The sequence below is a fragment of the Filicampus tigris genome, chromosome 13, assembly GCF_054856515.1.
Source record: "Filicampus tigris isolate MCC_2025a chromosome 13, RoL_Ftig_1.0, whole genome shotgun sequence".
NCBI lineage: Eukaryota > Metazoa > Chordata > Actinopteri > Syngnathiformes > Syngnathidae > Filicampus > Filicampus tigris.
In genome coordinates this window covers 3,087,816-3,106,233 of record NC_141229.1, presented here as the reverse complement: position 1 = coordinate 3,106,233, position 18,418 = coordinate 3,087,816, and the positions used below count along the sequence as shown (strand labels likewise).

The following is an 18,418-nucleotide window of genomic DNA, read 5'->3' as shown; positions in this document are numbered from 1 at the left end:
TAGTTTGTTAATTTTCGTTTTTTAAAAGCATTGTCGTATTTATTTCATTTTATTACTGATTTTTTTTTTCAATCTTGATTTTAATTCCTTAGTTTTCGTTATAAACTAAACTAACCTTTTTCTGTACCTGGAAAATACTGTTTTTTGTTCTTAACTCAATTTGCTTTTAATTGTTTAATGTCACTCTAAAATATTGTTGTTGTTTTTGTGTACTGTATACTCACTTTTGGTCCACGCTCTTATCAACCACCACCAGTGAACCCCATCATCAGAATTGAAAAATGTCCGACGGCCCGTGAAGGCACCGCCCGTTTGCAATTCGCGCGCACGTTGCACACCAGCGAACATACGTGCGTGCTCGTGACCGAGGAGGAAGAAGGGAAACGAAGTGAAGGAATCCAAAAAGTTATCGCTTGCGCCAAGTTCACATAACTGACTGAAGGAGGAGTTGCCGGCTCGAAAACCTCGACGCGGGGAGGGCTCGACGGTAAGTACCGACCGCCCTCGGACGACTTTATCGGCCTCTCGCCCTGTCCTTCGGCGATGTTTATTTGGGTGGCGGCGTCGGGGGAAAGCGGAACTAGCTTTAGCCGACTAGCTCCTGGTCGGCTCCGTGGGGCGACTTTGCTTGGATCCTGCCGGTCGTCGACGGCCACTTTTTAAGCACAATGTAAGTGACTTTTTATCATCTCAAAGCCGCCGTTACTCTTGTCTGGTTGTTAGGGTTCAACCAGCGTACCTTTTATATCGTCTAATTCATTTTATTACTTTCCTGCCTGTCATTCATGTTAACGTCACCTGTTTCTAAAGTCATTTGTTTTCTCGCGAGATCAATAAATTGATGATTGGCACGTGTGGAGTATTAGACTTTTTTTTTTTTACAATAAATAAATATGACACTTCTATCTTGTTTCCTCTTTAAACCTTAAATATAAGCTACATTAGTATATAATTTTTTTTGTTAATGTGTGAAGTTAGGCTTCTAAGGCCCACCCCCCCCCAACTATTTCCCATCAATGACTCCAGAGGATCAGAAGGATCTCTTAGGTGGTCTGTAAAGAGTCATCGTGAGGAATAAGCCAAAGACGTCATTGTGTAGTGCACCAAGATCTGGAGGAACAGGTTTGAGTGGAAGAACCAGAATTCTCTCTCCCTCTCTCGTTGGAGGACATGAGTCGGCACGTCCACATTGGCCTTTTTTGCATTGTTTGTTAGGAGAGTCATGTGGGCTAATTTAATTATTAATTTTTTGGTGTGTAAATGTTTGTCTTTGGGTTAAAAAATTTTTGAAATGCACAATTGTAGATGACCACAACTTGTAGCTCTTGCAAGCGTGCTCCTTTTTTCTCCCATGTATATGGATGGGGTACATTACAAATATTGAGGCTTGAGGCAATATGAGTTTAAAATAAAATCGCACTTTTTTTTTTTTCTTAACTCATTCAATCCCAAAGACACATTTGTCTTTTCACAATCCAATGATATTATTCTAAATGTTTTGCTTTTAGTTTTTTTTTTCCCTGCTCATACCAAACCCAAGTTTCAACCTGTTTTTCCTGCAACAACTTCAACATAAGTATTAGAATTAAATGATTTAAATGAAAAAAAAAATGAAAATAAGTGCTTCCTCAAAAAGAATTTTGAGCAATCTTGACGTCTAATTGGCCAGGTTAACAAGCTAATCTATCTTTGTCTGCGACCGTTAATGAATTTTTTTCAAAAACTCAAATGTTTTTCCCCACCTACTTTGTGAAGGACGTTTGTGTGTAATCTGTTAGAAAGGGAGCATCTCTTAAAAAAAAAAAAAAAACAATTCATAAATTCTCCCGACAAGCAGATGCTCCCATTTCCTTTTTGCATTTTCCATTCAAAGTGCCGTCGCTGCAGCTTTGACTCCAAGGGAAACGTCAGCAAAGGAAGCGGAGGCAGCAGAGCTCCTCCACAGTTTCCTCGCTTCCCCGATGGCTTTGTCGAGTTTTTGTGATTTGTGTGCCAAAACGCGCCAACCGTCGTGCTGCCTTGAGGAGGGTGGGGGCGGGGCGCCGCATACCCAGTGACTTTGAACGCGAGGCAACATCCTCAGAGGACAGCAAGTCGGGGCTCGCTGATGTCGTCTGATTACGTTAAATGTACACAAACGGCTTTCAACCGTCACAGTCAACCTGGGTTGCGTTTTTCGCTGCGCTAAACCACAGAGATGCACTAAAACCTCACAAGACATGTAAAACATTGACTGAAAGCTATAAAAGACTGAAGCAAGGGGAGACCACAGAGGATGCATTATTAACTACATCAAGATCCTTCCCTTTTAAAGCCAGAAACATGAAAGGTGCCTTGTCATAACAAAAACATTAAAGTAGGGAAACGTGTACACACGAGAGTAAGTTTGAAGTTGCCGTTTCAAAAGCACACGAGCGTTTAAATCCAAATCAATTAAAGCATTTGACCTGTTAACTTGTACTAAAATTCCTGGCGGTGTGACTACGAGCCAAAATCGGATTGGAATGTACCTTGGCTTTAAGCAGGCAAATGCGAAGGTGTGATCTTTTGTGCGGAGTGGAACAAATTTGATGACGTTCAGAACCAAACGTTGGATTTACTGTGATTTTGACTCAACTGGTGATGGATTACAACGTTGTGAATGAAATAATGCCAAATAATGGTTGGGAATACATTTTTGATCAGGAAAAATAGCTTAAATCCTTTTAGGATAGTGAAATGTCAACAATTTCTTCTTTTTAGGAAAGCAAGAGTAAGAATTTGAGCAACAGTTGTTGTTTTTTTATTTTTTTATTTTATTGCGGTACCCCAAAACACTTCCCAAGGTTGATGCATACAGTTGCCCCTTTTTCACAGAGATCCCGCAAAATGGCCGGGACAGAAGACCCTGGCATTTAGTCCCCAACTAGTCAAGGATTTACAAAAACGACTATTCACATTCAATCGCTTTAATGAACAAACGGTAAGCAAATAAATGCACAATAATAAGCACATTCACGCACGAGGGGAAACTACCGATGGCTGCAGCTCACACAAGTCATTCAACACACAGACGCTAACAGCCATCCAACTCGACACCCATGTAATTCACCAGTTCTAGCCGCACCTTTTTAAAGCCATACACATGAAAAGTTAGACAGATGCTTCCAGTAGAACGTGAGGATGACCAACACAAAATGGTACCTGCGAATCACATGCGCGTTTTGGGATTATCGGTAGGGATGTAACTAGAACGGCGATATTAAAATCGTCGCGATATCGTCGTCGTCACGTTACCATATTTAAAGCAGCACATCTCCACCCAAAAACGATTTGTCCGCTTACAATATTGCCACTTTTCATACAGTATCGTGAGGTTTTTTTTGTTTGTTTTTTTTTAAATATCACCAACCTCCCCACAATGTCGGGACAATAATCGTACCCTGAGGTTCATAACGTGATATTATATTGATGTTTGGATATTGTTACATTCCTAATAATTGGTAGAATATTTGACTCAAAAAATACTTGATAGCTGCACCCCTAGTCAAGTGGGGAAACGGCAATGTTGTGGAATTGCCTTACACAAGAGATGTCGTCTTAACTCGGGTGCTCACTCCAAAGTTGGACAAACGTTGTCTTTGACTGGTACAAAAGTGGCTTGCCAAAAGATAGATTTACATTTCCGGCACGAAAGATGTCAGATGTTTGTTTTGTGTTCTTAGGAAATACTCCCAAAGCTTCCATCTTGTGACTCTCTGGCTGCTCTTTGTACTCAAAATGACACGCAAATGATTTTTCTGCCTCGTAACCAAACCATTAAAGTTTCTGTTGGCAGGTGTCGGCATTCAGTCGCCTGAGAATCGCTCATTGTTGGCAAAAGAAAACACTTCAATACATTTTTAAAAAATAGTACCGACAAAAAATGAATTCATGGATGGAATCGTGTAACCCAGCCCCTCATTCGTCTGTTGAAAAAATCAAAAACATTTTAATTTATTTATTTTTATTAGTTGGTCAACCTCCCTTGTAATCCTCTGACCAACTTGTGGCGCTCTCTCACAGGCCGCAGACTATCGAGCTCAGCGCCAAGGGAGGAGCGTCCAAACTGGACAGCAGCAACATGGACATGGACATGGACAACATGACGGTGGAGCAGATCGCCGCCAGGGCCAACCAAGTGACCGACGAGGTAATCCCACCCGTGAGCAAGGCGCCACATGAACTAATCGTGCGCTCGCTTCGACCGGATGGTTGCAGTTGGTGTCTTATTGACGCCTTCAGCGCTGATGAATATTTACAGCGATCCTGCTAAGCTGGCTTGCGTCTCTCGTGTCAACACTGTCAAGGCGCTTTGTTTATTCAACATTTGTGCTGTGTCAAAACGTCACACTGGCAACAAAGTAGATATATTGTCACTGCTTTGCGGATTTTGTGGGGTAACCCCTGCGATTAAATGATGGTATTATTGTCTTGAAGAACAAATTGGCTCACTTTAATTTCAGGTGTGTGTTCTGAGTACAATATCGGTACTCTTATCATATTTACACTGAAGTTTGCTGATAAAGTCGGCCTAAAATCATCTCGTTGCTCCTTCGAAGTGAAATCCCCAAAACACATTTTCTCATTGAAATTGCATCACTAAGCCGTTGGGTTACATTTATATGCCGACTCAATCTAAAATGGGCATGCTGATTCCAAAATTGCCGTCCATTTTTTTTCTCTAGCGCGTCAATTGTTTTTTTTTCTCCACAGCATATAAGCAAAATTCCACTGATTAGCTGTTGTAAGATTTGCCAGCTTATTACGATTGGACTCATTGTAACTTTGTGCAGTCACAATTGAGAGGTGTGTGCGGCTCCCAATAGGTCCGCACAATCAATATCTGCAAATAGAAAGCTAGCATAATAGCAATTAAGAGGGTAAATGCTGGCTTTTCTTTTCTCTTGTAACCATGGGAATACTGTTGGAAGTTCTTTTTTTTGTGTTATGCTTTTTTCTCTTTTTTTTTTTTTTTTTCCAAAGCTTGTAACTATTCCATCATAGTGTTTCCATTACACACATAAACATTGATTTCGTATTTTTTAAGAAAGCGGAAGTTCCTAAAGCTCAACAACTTGACGTGAGAGAGAAATCCTGAGATCAGTTTTGCATTCGGCACCCAAAAAATTTGATAAAACAACTCAACAGAAATTGTGTTCCGCCGTATTATCTGAGTCTGCAATGCGCTCGTTACCGCTTTCACATTGATGATTTTGAATGGCCGTCACTTGACAGCGCAGATGACGTGTGCCACTTCTTCTTGAATGTGTGTGCGCTCTATGATGTCATGTTTTTCTGTCTCTTCCTTCCTTCCGCCTACGCCTGCTTGGCAGAAATCTTGTCGCCTTCTGCTCAGTGGAGGTCAGAAACGCGTTAACTATCAATTTATGTGTATTGAAAGAATGTGAATATGTTTGGACATGCCCAATGTTCAGCTCTGTGAAGAAAAAATTTAAAAAGTGTTAGGGTTTTTTTTTTGTGTGTGTTTGTGTGTTTTGCCAGATACAAATTTACGTGAACTCAAATTTTTTTTCTCACGGTATGAATAATAATGGCCTTAACTTTAGGTACAACCAAAATATGCAAAGGAGCATTCCTGCCATGCATAAATGAAATCTTGGTCATGCGAGAATCCAAATCTTAGGACGAAATCATTTCACGAGAATGAAATGTTGCAAGCAATTTTTTTTTTCGTTCACATTTTAAAATTATGACTTTATCCTTGTAATAATCTGACTTGGTTAGCCTAGCATCTTAATTGCCAGTCATTTTGAACCTACTTTGACAAAGCAATAAAAAAGACCAATGTTCTTGCTAAAAATCGTTTTTTTTTTTTGTTTGTTTTTTTTTCCTCTGTAGATTCTCAGTTATCCAGGTCATGTTAATAAGGAAGGTTAAATCAAAGCTAATAGGCTAACGATAGCATTCGTTTGTTCTTTTTAGCATAGCCCCGATACGCCGTCGAAGAGGTCCTTTAATTAGCAGTATGTTTATTCTTGTGGTCATAGTCAATCGTTTTCTAAAAATAGAAACAAACCTGGAGCAACTGCATTCCAGGTCCTTGCATGCACCTTGGTTTCCATTCCTCACATTTTTGTCACCTGCCGAGTAGGCAGGGAAGTTCCTTTGGAAATATTTTGAATGAAAATCAGAATCCAAAACTGAAATGTGTGTATTTGATGTGTTTTGTCTGCAGTCGCTGGAAAGCACGCGCAGGATGCTGCAAATGGCGGAGGAGGTGAGACCACCGGCCTCGACGAACCAACCGGAAGGAAGTACATTGTTGGATGTAGTTTGTTGGTTAATAATGCCCCGGTGTTTGCGGTTTGCAGAGCAAAGAGACTGGCGTCAAAACCATGGTGATGTTGGACCAGCAAGGAGGTGTGTATGCCACTTGCCCGCCCGCATATTTATTTTTTTTAATTTTTTTTGTCCACTGTACTAGAAAAAGGTCCATTTGGCGTTCTTTGTTTGAAGACTTTCTTTTGCTGGAGTCAAAATGTCGGCGGTGGTTAACGCGATGCGGCCTGCCGGTCTTTCAGAGCAGCTGAATCGCGTGGAGGACGGCATGGACCAGATCAACCAGGACATGAGGCTGGCCGAGAAGAACCTGACGGACCTCTCCAAGTGCTGCGGACTTTGCATCTGCCCGTGCAACAGGTACAACGCTGCTGACAAACACGGCCATGGTAATCAGTAGACAATAACTGCAGTAGTTAAAAAAAAAAAAAAAAGTCACAATCGCTTCATTGTTTGTGTGTGTGTGAATGAAAAAATAAATGTAAAACTCTTAACTTTGTTGATCTTGTCTTTAAGCATGTTTATTGAAATTTTTTTCTGATTTGCATATTGCTGATGGGTTTCTTTTTTTTTTTTATTCTAAATTTTGACTATACACCATTGTTGTAAAATTCTAACAAAGTTCAGGGAGTTGCGTCATCAGCAAAAAGTTAAAACTTAAAAATAGTTCCCTATAGTTTTGTACATCAAATAAAAGTTTTTCAAAAATGACAAATACGTCATTTCTTTGTTTTGATTTCAGACAAAATTAAAGGTGCAGTGCTTCCAGGATCAGTAGAATCTCCTATAAAGTTAAATGAAAATTTTAAGAAAAAGTTCCTTGAAGTTAAGACGGTTTTAAATTAATTGATTGGCCAACAGATTTTTTATTTTTTTTATTTATTTTTTTTTTTAAAGGCTAATACTGATATTCTTCAAAACGCCAAATATCGGCGCCGATAATCAGCCCGGCCGATGGGTCTATTCCTAATCATGATTGACTGACATTATTAAAGGTCATTTATTTGAGAAGTGTGTATGAAACATCACATTAACCAGCACCCAAGAAGTAGCTGTCAGTTTCAAAAAGGTCGGCGACCCTGTTTTGCATGCGAGTGTTGCGCACGTTACTCTCATAACCATGACAACTACTCTTCCCAAAACGCCCTCCCATTGAAGCCGAGGATTCTTTGATGAGTACCAAAAGATGAGGTAGGGGGGGAAGGCGTGTTTCGTGCGTGTGCGTGACGCCCTCCCTCACCGGTTACGACGTGGCGTTCTCACCGCCCCACCTTCCGCCCCCACAGGGTTTCGTCCATCGAGAACGACTCGCGATACAAGCGCACGTGGGGCATCGGAGGCGGACTCGACACCGAAAGCAACGGCGACGGGTCCAAAGTGGTGTCGAAGCAACCCGGGGCCATTCGGAACGGTCAGCCCGGCCAAGTCAGCGCGCCGCCGCCGCCGACTGGACCGTACGTCAAGAGGTGAGAATTCGCAAGAGATTTTTTTTTTTTTTTTTTTTTTTGCAGAATTGCAGTCTGGGAAAATGGGATTTCCACATTTCAAACATTTCGGAAGCCTTGTCTTGGTAAGGACGTTTCTGACGTGGAGACTTCACACCATTGCAGGATAACCAATGATGCCCGTGAGGACGAGATGGAGGACAACCTGAACGCCGTCGGCGGCCTCATCGGCAACTTAAAATCGATGGCGGTGGACATGGGCGCCGAAATCACCAAGCAGAACAAACAGATCGACAGGATCACGGACAAGGTAACGCTCGTCCCTACTTGGAATGGATGTCTGACTAAGTATCCAATTTGTCACCTGTTATACAACACCTGTTATTATTTATTTATTTTTTGAATGATTCCAACTTTTTTTCCCAAAACTTTGTGTCCTGTGAGAGCAGCAATATTTGTACATGAAGTGCATTTTCTTAAAAAAAAAAAAAGATTCTTGTAAAATCGGTTCATTTTACTATTCTTATAAGATTCAAAAAGAATTTTCAGTGTGTAAGTGTAATGTTGACAGTTCCTTCAAGATTCCAAAATACAACATTCATGATTGATTCAGATTTTTTTTTTTCCCGCTCAAAATACGAGTCATGAAGTTTCTGGGAAAATGTACTTTTTTCCTTGACAATTTTGACTTTATTCATTGCAATATTCTTCTTTCAAGAGTCAGGTAGTTTTTTCACTACAACATTTTTTTTTTTTGTAGTAATTATTTTAGCAAAAAGATGACTCTTGTGAGATTGACGCCCATTTTCCTTTTCTTTGCTTCCAGGCGGACATGAACAAAGTGCGCATTGGCGAAGCCAACCAGAGAGCCACTAAGCTCATCAACTAAGAAGCATCTTTCTTCATCCACACACACACACACACTCACACGCGCCACAGCTACGCAAGAACACACAAGCTCGCTATGCTGAGCGCAAACACAAAATCAATACTGGATCGGTCAAAAGTTTGGAGACGTTCACTCCTGCTTTAGAACGTGTTGGCTGCTTTTAAAAACGGCCACCTCTTGGTATCCAAAACACATTAGGGAATGCATTGTTTTGTAGGTGCCGCTCTCGACACCTGTGGAGCGGTTTTAATCCCCAAAAATCGCCCCCCATGTAATTGTGTATAATTTCAAACAATGCATCTATTTAATTCTTCTTTCAAGCAGAGCTGTGAATGAAATGCTCCCATTTTGAAGTAGATCTAAAATTCAAAATGCCACATCCCCGACACGTGGCCTGGTGTCAAGCTAATGCTGTGTCGACGGGGTTGACAAGTGGATTGTTATGTAAATATCCCTGTTAGCAATTAGCATGCTAGCATTCAGGTCTTGTGATCAGCGCGCAGCCGCTCCCCCTGTAAATATGTTCGCTCAGCGGCACATCAAAAAAAAAAAAAAAAGCCTGCCTTTTGTTTGTTTTTACTCAGTAATAAAGCTATTCCAGGTATGAGTGTCATCTGCTTGATTTTTTTTTTTTTTTAATTGTAGCATCATAGGAACCTTGCAAACATAATTGTGTTAGAAAAAAAAGGGTCACTCTGAGCTACTTCTTGCAGATTAGATGATCTTAGTATTTTAGCAAACAACGAAATGATTGACCCCCCCCAACCATACTGTTGATGAATACACACGAGTGTTCGATCCACACAAATTCAAAATGGATTTTGAATATTACAAGGTTTATTGTTGTGAAAATGAACAACTTTGCAAGTTTCATGTTACAAGAAAAATAATCAAGTTGTAATTTTAGAGAATGTCAGAATCCCCAACAGACGTAAAAGCAACAGGCTTACCAGAAAAAAACATGACTATCGTTTAACATCTTTTTTTTCCCTTTAAAAAAAAATGTCACTTGGTTCTCGCACGATAACTTTTTTTTTTTTAAATGGAATTCTTGCGTTCAGTTTTGTCTTGGAGCAAAAACTATTCAATCAAGTCATTTTTAATTAGTGTGGTGGGATATTTTTGTCATTTTCCATTATGTAAAAGCATGAGGGGAAAAAAAAATATTTTCGAACATTTTCTAGAACAGCGGTGTCAAACTCATTTTTGTCGCGGGCCACATCGCAGTTCTGATTTCACTCACTAATTCACCATTACATATACAACTAATTGATGGATCACTAGTTTTGAAATCAGAAGGCAGTAAATATTTTGTTCAACTATTTTTCATCTGTTAAAGTAAATATTTTGTTCAACTATTTTTCATCTGTTAACAGTAAAGACAATTTCAAAAAGACATGTCAAGTCTACACATGCTTTGTATTCGTGGACCACATTAAAATGTCGCGGGCCGGATCTGGCCCCCGGGCCTTGAATTTGACACCTGTGTTCTACAACATTTTTTTTACCATTCTCATAATATTGATTCTCCGTATACGTTCCCTTTATTTTAGATCGATTACAAAATTTTTAGCATTAAAAAAAGTTCATAATGCAAATCTTCCATTAAAATTATTTTTAAACAATAACAAATCAAGAGAAATATGTAGTTGATAGTTGTATCAGTTATTTTTGAGCAAAAAGAAATCAGTTCAACAAGTAGTCTTATTACCTTTTTTTTTTTTTTTTTTTTCCTGAAAAAAAATCCTGTTGCAGCAGCCCCATTTTTTTTTTTCCAGCAAAAAAATAAAAAAAATTCTAAAGAAAGCACGTTAGGATTATTCTGTTGTCTACATTTCTTTTGAGTGGGGCCCTCTTTTGAAGTTAAAAACTAGCACAGAACTTGGAACGTATATTCAAACAAAATTTTGCTGACCAAGCCTGACTGCAACATTTACAGAGCTTCCTCCAATTCAGTTGCGTGTGCACAGTATCGTTACAGTTCACAACCATTGTGTGAGGCACAAAAAGAAACTTGGCATACGTGGCAACCTCCAAACATGCGGCTCAACAAAATACAAATAATTCTTTGGTTGTGTGTGAAAAGAGCGTTCCTGTGCTTCCATTAAAAAAAAAAAAAAAAAAAAATCATAAGCCACCTTTGCTTAACTGTGTTGGCTTAAATACAAGCAAAAGAACCAATGTTGATAGACATAAAACAACTCTCAAGCGTGCTCTCGACTGATTGGGCGCAAGAGTGGCATGCCAGGTTGCCATAGCGACGCCCACCAACCCCAAGGCCTCACTTCTTCTTTGCGAATCGGCTGAACTTCTTCTCCTTGTCTTTCTTGGCAGTGGGGCCTGGTGAGGTAGAGGAGGAGGAGGCCGGCGGGGGAAGGCTCTGACTTTTGGCCCCCAAGTACCCAGCCGCCGCCGCCGCCTCTTCCTCGGCGGGCGATTGAAGGGCCCTCGCCATGGCCTGGCTCCAACGCTGCAGCTCGTCCTGAAAGGCAACACAAAATGGTCGCAAAGTTCGGAAAAGGGAGGTTAGCTTGCGCTCTTTGTTTGATTCGCTTTGGGAATTTGATGCAGGTTAAGTAAAATCACAGCGGACGGGTATTTTTGACGTAACTATTTAGAAATGTATTTATTTTGAAAATATTTCATCAAATTACTTCATTTGAGTAATTTAAAGTAACTGTGGGGAAGTAAACTTGCTCCAAAATATCTACCTTTTTTTTTTCTTGAAAAATGTGACTTCTACAAATTACTTCGAAACATATCCAGAAAAGTTTTCATGAACTTTTTTTTTCTCACAAAATTATAACTTGCTCAAAACACAGCTGAGATTTCTCCAGCTTTTTTTTCTTTCAAAAATTCTACTTTTTAAAAAAATAACTTTCTTTAAAATTCACAGATTTCACCAAAGACTGATTTTTTTTTTTTTCTCCCAAAAAAAGCCCCCCAAAAATGTACTGTAATAACTTTTTCTATGGAAAAAAGGGCTCGCATTGAAAACATTAACTAAAATTCTAACTTTTTTCTTAAAAAAAAAAAAGCTAAATTGCATGAAATTTTTTTTTGTTTGTTGTACTTTTGTTTTATTTAAAAAAAAACTTTACACGTGATAATTTTTTTCTTCTCAAAAATATCCAACAAATAATTTGTGTTGCAATAATCAAGAAACCCACCTCGTCTTTACACTGGAACACATATTCACTGCCATCTTCAAGACTGGCAAAGAGAAAAAAATAGTTGACATGCATGGAGGCGGTCGGTTTGGCTTTTGTCGTCAACGGCAACAGATGAAATGGAGTGCGCCTCACCAGAGTTTGCCCACGTGCTTCTTCTTCTTATAGTTGGCCAGCAGCTCCCAGCTGGCGTTGCCCAGGGGCAGCGGCTCCTCGCCGTGAAAGGTGGCGCCCTGGCCGAAGCTTTTGGCGTCCTTGTAGGCTGACAGCTGACCGGGCCTCAGCACGCAGTACAGGTTGTTCCACGACCTACGGTACGCCCAAATCATATTACCGTCAATCCCTAGCATTCAATATATGTTTTCCACAAAAACGGGTGGAAACTAGGTGGTGGGTACACCTCCCAAAAAAAAAAAAAAAGAAAAATTCATTAAAACGTACTTGCAAATATGTTCAAATGTACTTAAAGGTTAAATGCTAAATGCTAAAAAAAAACTGCATATTATCATCAGTATTGACTTAAAGTGAAAGTCAAGAATATGTTCCCTGAAACACGGCATTCGGATTATTTTTGAGTTTGTGGAATATAGGTTAAGCAGCAAAATGCGCTCGTTTTTAGCCATCTCTCGGGGAGGCCATTTTGTCTTCTGTCCACTGAAAATGACATCACGACTGCTCACAATGACCAATCACGGCTCGACAGAAGACAAAATGGCCGCCTATAGAGATAGCTAAAAACGCAATTTTTTGGGGAAAACGCTGATTTAACCCTTATTCCAAATGCAATATTTATCTAGTGGGCTTGCATAGAACATATTCTTGAAAAAAAAAAAAGGTTTGCTCAAGAATATATGATGTACATTTTTCATCTTGCATCTCATCTTAATGACATATTGTTGACTTTTCCCCCTTAAAAAAAAAAACAAAACAAAAAAATAACTACTGTATTTAATGCAAAGATAAAGTCGTCACGGCACCTCTCCCGCTTGGTCCACTTGACTTGTCTTACCTACTGGAGGCCTTCTTCCCAGAGCCTCCCACGTCCTGCTTGCGTCCCAGCATGCCCTCCAGCAGCACCGTCTGGGCCCGGAGCGCCTCGGTGGGCAAGGTGACGACCGCCCGCTCCGGCTCCTCTGCCACCGCCGAGATGGACGCCTCAAGCTCCAGGGAGCCGCTCTCCCTCATTTCCGATTCCACGGCCACCGTGGCGTCGCCCGCCGTCCCCTCGGGGATGCCCGAACTGGGCTCAGCCACTCCGGACTGGAGGAGATACCATGTTATACGCTGCCGCGAAAACGTTTTTGCCCCCTTTTAACAAAGGGGGGCACATACTTTTTTCACACTTTGCATTGAATGGTTTTTAACCATATAAAAATGTCTTTTTAGATTTTACATGGGTTGCCGACTCACCAGCGTTTCTTCCTCTACTGTGAAGAGTTGCGAAGACTCGGCAAAGCCAGTGTCTTCTCTCCTGGATGAAAGAAACATTTTGAGGCATCTCGAGTGTCTCTCGTCACCATGACAACGCTAGTCAACAATTGTTCACGCTACAGCGACTTACATTTTTTTTGGTTGTGTTTATGAAACGACTAAATGTCAAAATGGAAAATGACAAATCGTTGTGTCATTGTGTCAAAATGTCATTTTCCATCACATTAAAACATGTTCATAAGATTATGAGTTTGATTAGTCGCAATTTCCAGTTATTATATTTAGTAATTATTATTGGTAAATATCACATAAATTCAATGTTTTTTTTATGTAAATGCATTATGTGATGTTTGTATTAAATACTTTGTTAGAAAATTCTAAAATCTGTTCAAATTAAAAAAAAAAAAAAAACAGTAGATGTAAATTTAGATAAAACAATTCAAACATATTTAGATAAGTAACTAAAGTAAATAAGATTATTTAATAATCATTCGACTGCAAAATACTCCCAACAGCAATAAATGACAAAAAGAATAACTTCAAATATATTTAAAGACAAAATTAAATGCACTAAATGAATGAACTTAATATTAAAAAAGGAATACATGAAAATAATTACCATGAAATGATTTTTTTTTAACACAAATGAAATATAAAACGTCAATTTCTTTAGCAACGAACACATTTTGCTCCAATAAAAATGTGCACCAATCCTTTTTATGACAAAATCGTGAACATGTTTGCAAACCTGTCAATAAAGTTTTTTTTTTTTTCATAGTATTAATAGTAAATGATAAAGAATATTTCGTCTTAAATATTAACAGCGGCTACCTGCTCTCTTGATCGTAGCGCTGCTGTTCTTGCACGAATTGCTCCATCTCCCGCTGCTGCTTCCTCAGCTCCAACAACTCCAACTGAGCCACACAAGACAACTTTTGTCGCTTTTGCCATTGGATCGCTTTTGCTGGCGTCTCGAGACGTCGGGCCGTACGGTGGTGAGGCGTTCCAGGGCCGAGAAGCGCTCCTCCCAGGCGGCGGTGGACTTCTCGAAGGCCTCGTGCCGCTTGAGCAGTTTCTCCACGTCGTCCACAGACTGCCCGAGGTCCTTGCTGCTCACGTGCGGCTCCTGAGCCACCAGCCAGGCCTCGGCCACCGAGGCGTCGCGTGCGAACTGGCACACCTCCAGCACTAAACGCGCACACACACACACACACGCGCGTGTTGTCAAATAGATATCCAGACCTTTCATTTCTTTTGACAGTTGTTCTGGGCTCTTTTGTTAACAGATGTGAGACTGTCGTCACGAAATGCGTTCATAATTTTCTTTCTAATCTCCACAGACATCGTACTCCTTCACTTCCTCTGGTCCCCGTTCAGTGTGGTACACACGGTGTCACCGCAGGAACATCAAGCCGCTGGGTGATTGTCTTTAAGCTTTTACCCCTAGCGTGATCGTTGATAATCTTCTTTCTAGTCTCCTGGGACAACACGTTCCTTGACTTGCAGTGGTCCATGTTTGGTGTGGTCCACATCATGTCCCCAAATAGCACAATGACATCTTGTCACCTTACATGGTCGTTTCCTCCCCCCCCCCCCCCCTAAAAAAGCCTTACTATACATGGTCGTTTTTTTTTCTTTTCAAAACGCCTAACTATACATTGTCATTTAAAAAATAAAAAAGCCTTTCTATACATGGGTCGTTTTTTTTTTCCCCAAAAAACGCCTTACTATACATCGCAGTTTTTTCCCCAAAAAACGCCTTACTATACAAGGTTGTTTTTTGTTTTGTTTTGTTTCTTTCCAAAAAACGCCTTACTACATGGGTTTTTTTCCCCCCAAAAAACGCCTTACTATACATTGTTGTTTTTCCCCAAAAAACGCCTTACTATATATACAAGGTTGTTGTTTTTTTTTTGTTGTTTTTTTTTCCAAAAAAACGCCTTACTATACATCTCCGTTTTTTCCCCAAAAAACGCCTTACGACATGTTTTTTTTCCCCCCCAAAATACGCCTTACTATACATTGTTGTTTTTCCCAAAAAAACGCCTTACTATATATACAAGGTTGTTGTTGTTGTGTTTTTTTAAAAAAAAAAAAAACGCCTACCTATACATCGCCGTTTTTTCCCCAAAAAACGCTTTACTATACAAGGTTGTTTTTTTGTTTTTTTCTCCAAAAAACGCCCCACTATACATGGTCATTTTTTTCCAAAAAAAACCCTTGCTATACATGGCCGTGACCCTCCAACACATCCGTTTTTTAATTCTACTTCATATTTTGCCCTCACAAAGTCGTAGCCAGTCCCAGCGGTCGTCCCACTTGAACATCATCTCCTGACGTTTGTCCCCCAGCTGCGTCGTCTTCTCTCGGATCTTTTACGACAACAACAAAACAATGGTGAGAAATCTGTGAGTGAACAGAAATTCCGGGGGAATGAACAAGATTGCCGTCACTTGGTTTCCGACCTCGGCCGAGTCTCGGTGCTTGCGCGCCAGGAGGGCCGCGCCCAAGTCGCTGCATTCGGTGAACTTGACCCCCCGGGCCTCGATCTCCGAGCGGATGCCCTGGTGGTACTTCTGCAGAAGCTCCACTGATGACACGTCCCTGTTGTACAAACACGTACTTGAAAAAAAATTGGAAATATGCCAAAGGACTACGCATTGTGTTTTGATGTTCGTAATACATCATCATTTCCACAATCGGAGCGCGTACAATACAATGCAATTTTATGTCATTTTAAGTGAAAGCAATCATTTAACACAAAACACTATACGATAGACACCGGAAAAACTGACGAAAACCCTCATTTGAAACCCTAATACTATGTCAAAACTATATTAAACCTAGTTCAAAACCAAACTTTGAAGTCCTAACCATAGTTCAAAAACCTACTTTGAAACCTGAAAAACTGACGAAAACCCTCATTTGAAACCCTAATACTACGTCGAAACTATATTAAACCGAGTTCAAAACCAAACTTTGAAGTCCTAACCATAGTTCAAAAACCTACTTTGAAACCCTACCCCTAGATTAAAACCCTTATTTCAAACCCTAACCTTAGTTTAAAACCCTAATTTGAAACCCAAATACTACGTCGAAACTATATTAAACCTATTTCAAAACCAAACTTTGAAGTCCTAAACATAGTTCAAAAACCTTCTTTGAAACCCTAGCCCTAGTTTAAAACCCTACTTTCAAACCCTAAGATTAGTTTAAAACCTTAATTTGAAACCCTAATACTACATTGAAACTATATTAAACCTAGTTCAAAACCCTACTTTGAAACCCTAGCCCTAGGTCAAAACCCTACTTTGAAACCATAACCCTAGTTCAAAACCTTACTTTGAAACCGTAATTTTAGAATGAAACCCTACTTTGAAACCCTAACCATATCCAATTGAATCGTAAACAACACATTTCACTCCATCTATCTTTTCTCCTTATTATTATCATTTTTTTTTTTTTTGTACCGTGGCTTCTCCTGAGTGTCGATCTGCTGGCCGATGCTCTCCATCCAGGCCATGAGGTCGCGCACCATGGCGAAGAAGCGGAACTTTTGCGCCGTGTCCAGCAGCTGCTTGCGGCGGCCGTCGCAGGCGTCCAGCAAAGCTTGCCAGGCCTGCAGAGCTTCTCGCTCCTGCGCCTGAATGCCGTCGGCGCGCTCGCCGGCGTACTGAGCGCGCAGCCTCGCCGCCGTCTCCTGCAGCTGCTCCACCTTGCGAGGGGGGGGGGGGTGGGGGTCGCACGCGTCAGTCACGCACATCAACTACAATTCTTTTCCTCACGAAGAAAAAGCTTGTTTTGACTTCAAACAATGCAGTTGCTTAGTGCAAATAAATCTTTTCAGATTATGTTGTGCTTGGTCATGTTATTTGTATTTACTATTTGTATTATTACTTTTTAATTTCAAATGCATTATCAGTATATTATATGCTTTTTTACAATTATTTTTGTTTCATATGCTACTTTTAAATATGTATTATTCACATCAATAAAAATTCAGGATTTGTTTTATTTTTGCCTTTACTTGATTTTGTCATTTATTTGTTTATTTTGGATTAAAATCAACTTACTCAATTATGATTAAAAATGACCACTTGCATTTATATTTTGATAAGCATTCCATGATTGGATTAAAAAAAAAAAGTTGAAAAAAAGTTGTATTTTTAATGGCAAAAAAAAAAAGTACGAACTATACAATATTAACATACCCATTTGTTCAATGTTGTACGTATTTTATTTTTTTTTTTTTTAAATTCACACGGCGCGTCTGAAAACAGCTGGTACTGATTAAACAAAGGGATCAATACATCCGTGTATGAAACATGTATTTTATGAATATGAATGGATTTGGACTCAAATAAAAGCACAAAATAAATCGAATAGATTGCCCGATACCTTTCACAGCAGACTGGAACCCTATCAGCAGGTTTACATGTCCACCAGGGGGCAGCATACTAAACCGAAGTTTGCCCTTACCTGCTTTCCCAGAGAGGTTATGTCACGTTCGAAGGCGGCGTGCATCCTGTGGAAGGTCTCGGCTTTGCTAAAGTCCTCGCCCACGTCTTCGGGAAGCTCCATCTGCTTGTCGCAAATCTGGACCACCAGCTCCTTGCCGTCGTCAAAGTACCTTCAGACCGGTGGAATGCAAATTTAAAGTTGCATCTAAATTCGGATTTTGAACAAAAGTGCCGTTGGGTGAAAATCTTTGGGGAAAAATACAACGAGTCACATCAAATCTCAAGAGTTCAAAACCTGCATCGTATAAATTGTCTTTCCCCAAAAGTGTAGGGGGAAAAGCCACAGCAAATCTTGCAATTCGCAACTCTAAATTCACACAAAATCTTCAAAGAGTTTTAAAAGAGTATCGTACTATTTGGGAGTTTGAAGGGGGAAAAAAAAGTCTTATAAAAAACTTCTCCAGAGGCACAGTTTGACGAGCTGAGATTGTCCTGTGATTGTAAACTTGACCAAGGATCGTAGAGGGGAAAAAAAAAAAAAAAAAAACTACTACTGAAGCCTCACAAAATCTTGCAGTTTGACCAAAATCTTTCAAACCAGTATGGTATTAATTACAGACACAGAATCTTTAGTTTGACTAAAATTGTTGCTCTAAATCAAGGGAGTTTCACCCAATTTTTTCGGAAAAATGCACCTCCAAA

At 40.0% G+C, this 18,418-nt stretch overlaps 2 protein-coding genes across 3 annotated transcripts in view; one reads left to right on the top strand and one right to left on the bottom strand.

Annotated features, from left to right (window-relative positions):
- The first annotated feature begins 307 nt into the window (after nt 1-307).
- snap23.1 (synaptosome associated protein 23.1) lies at nt 308-9,259 on the top strand. 2 transcript variants are annotated; one of them, XM_086050186.1, is made up of 8 exons: nt 308-487; nt 4,045-4,171; nt 6,218-6,259; nt 6,354-6,402; nt 6,564-6,681; nt 7,608-7,787; nt 7,932-8,076; nt 8,593-9,259. In XM_086050186.1, exons 2-8 carry the CDS (start codon nt 4,103-4,105, stop codon nt 8,653-8,655), a joined length of 666 nt encoding a protein of 221 aa, XP_085906312.1. In that variant the 5' UTR covers nt 308-487; nt 4,045-4,102; the 3' UTR covers nt 8,656-9,259. The 2 variants fall into 2 exon arrangements, with proteins under 2 accessions (XP_085906312.1, XP_085906311.1); XM_086050185.1 differs by lacking the exon at nt 308-487 and adding an exon at nt 506-670.
- Nucleotides 9,260-9,470: 211 nt separating this feature from the next.
- Nucleotides 9,471-18,418, bottom strand: part of sptb (spectrin, beta, erythrocytic) — a 32,045-nt gene continuing 23,097 nt past the window's right edge. Inside the window, exons 25-35 of the mRNA XM_086050184.1 lie at nt 17,736-17,886; nt 16,727-16,971; nt 15,722-15,860; nt 15,544-15,628; nt 14,248-14,444; nt 14,088-14,170; nt 13,236-13,296; nt 12,835-13,085; nt 11,961-12,134; nt 11,826-11,868; nt 9,471-11,137 (exon numbers count right to left, since the gene is read on the bottom strand). Coding sequence (XP_085906310.1) covers nt 10,937-11,137; nt 11,826-11,868; nt 11,961-12,134; nt 12,835-13,085; nt 13,236-13,296; nt 14,088-14,170; nt 14,248-14,444; nt 15,544-15,628; nt 15,722-15,860; nt 16,727-16,971; nt 17,736-17,886 — 1,630 coding nt within the window. The 3' untranslated portion in view covers nt 9,471-10,936. The remainder of the gene's footprint in view (nt 11,138-11,825; nt 11,869-11,960; nt 12,135-12,834; nt 13,086-13,235; nt 13,297-14,087; nt 14,171-14,247; nt 14,445-15,543; nt 15,629-15,721; nt 15,861-16,726; nt 16,972-17,735; nt 17,887-18,418) is intronic.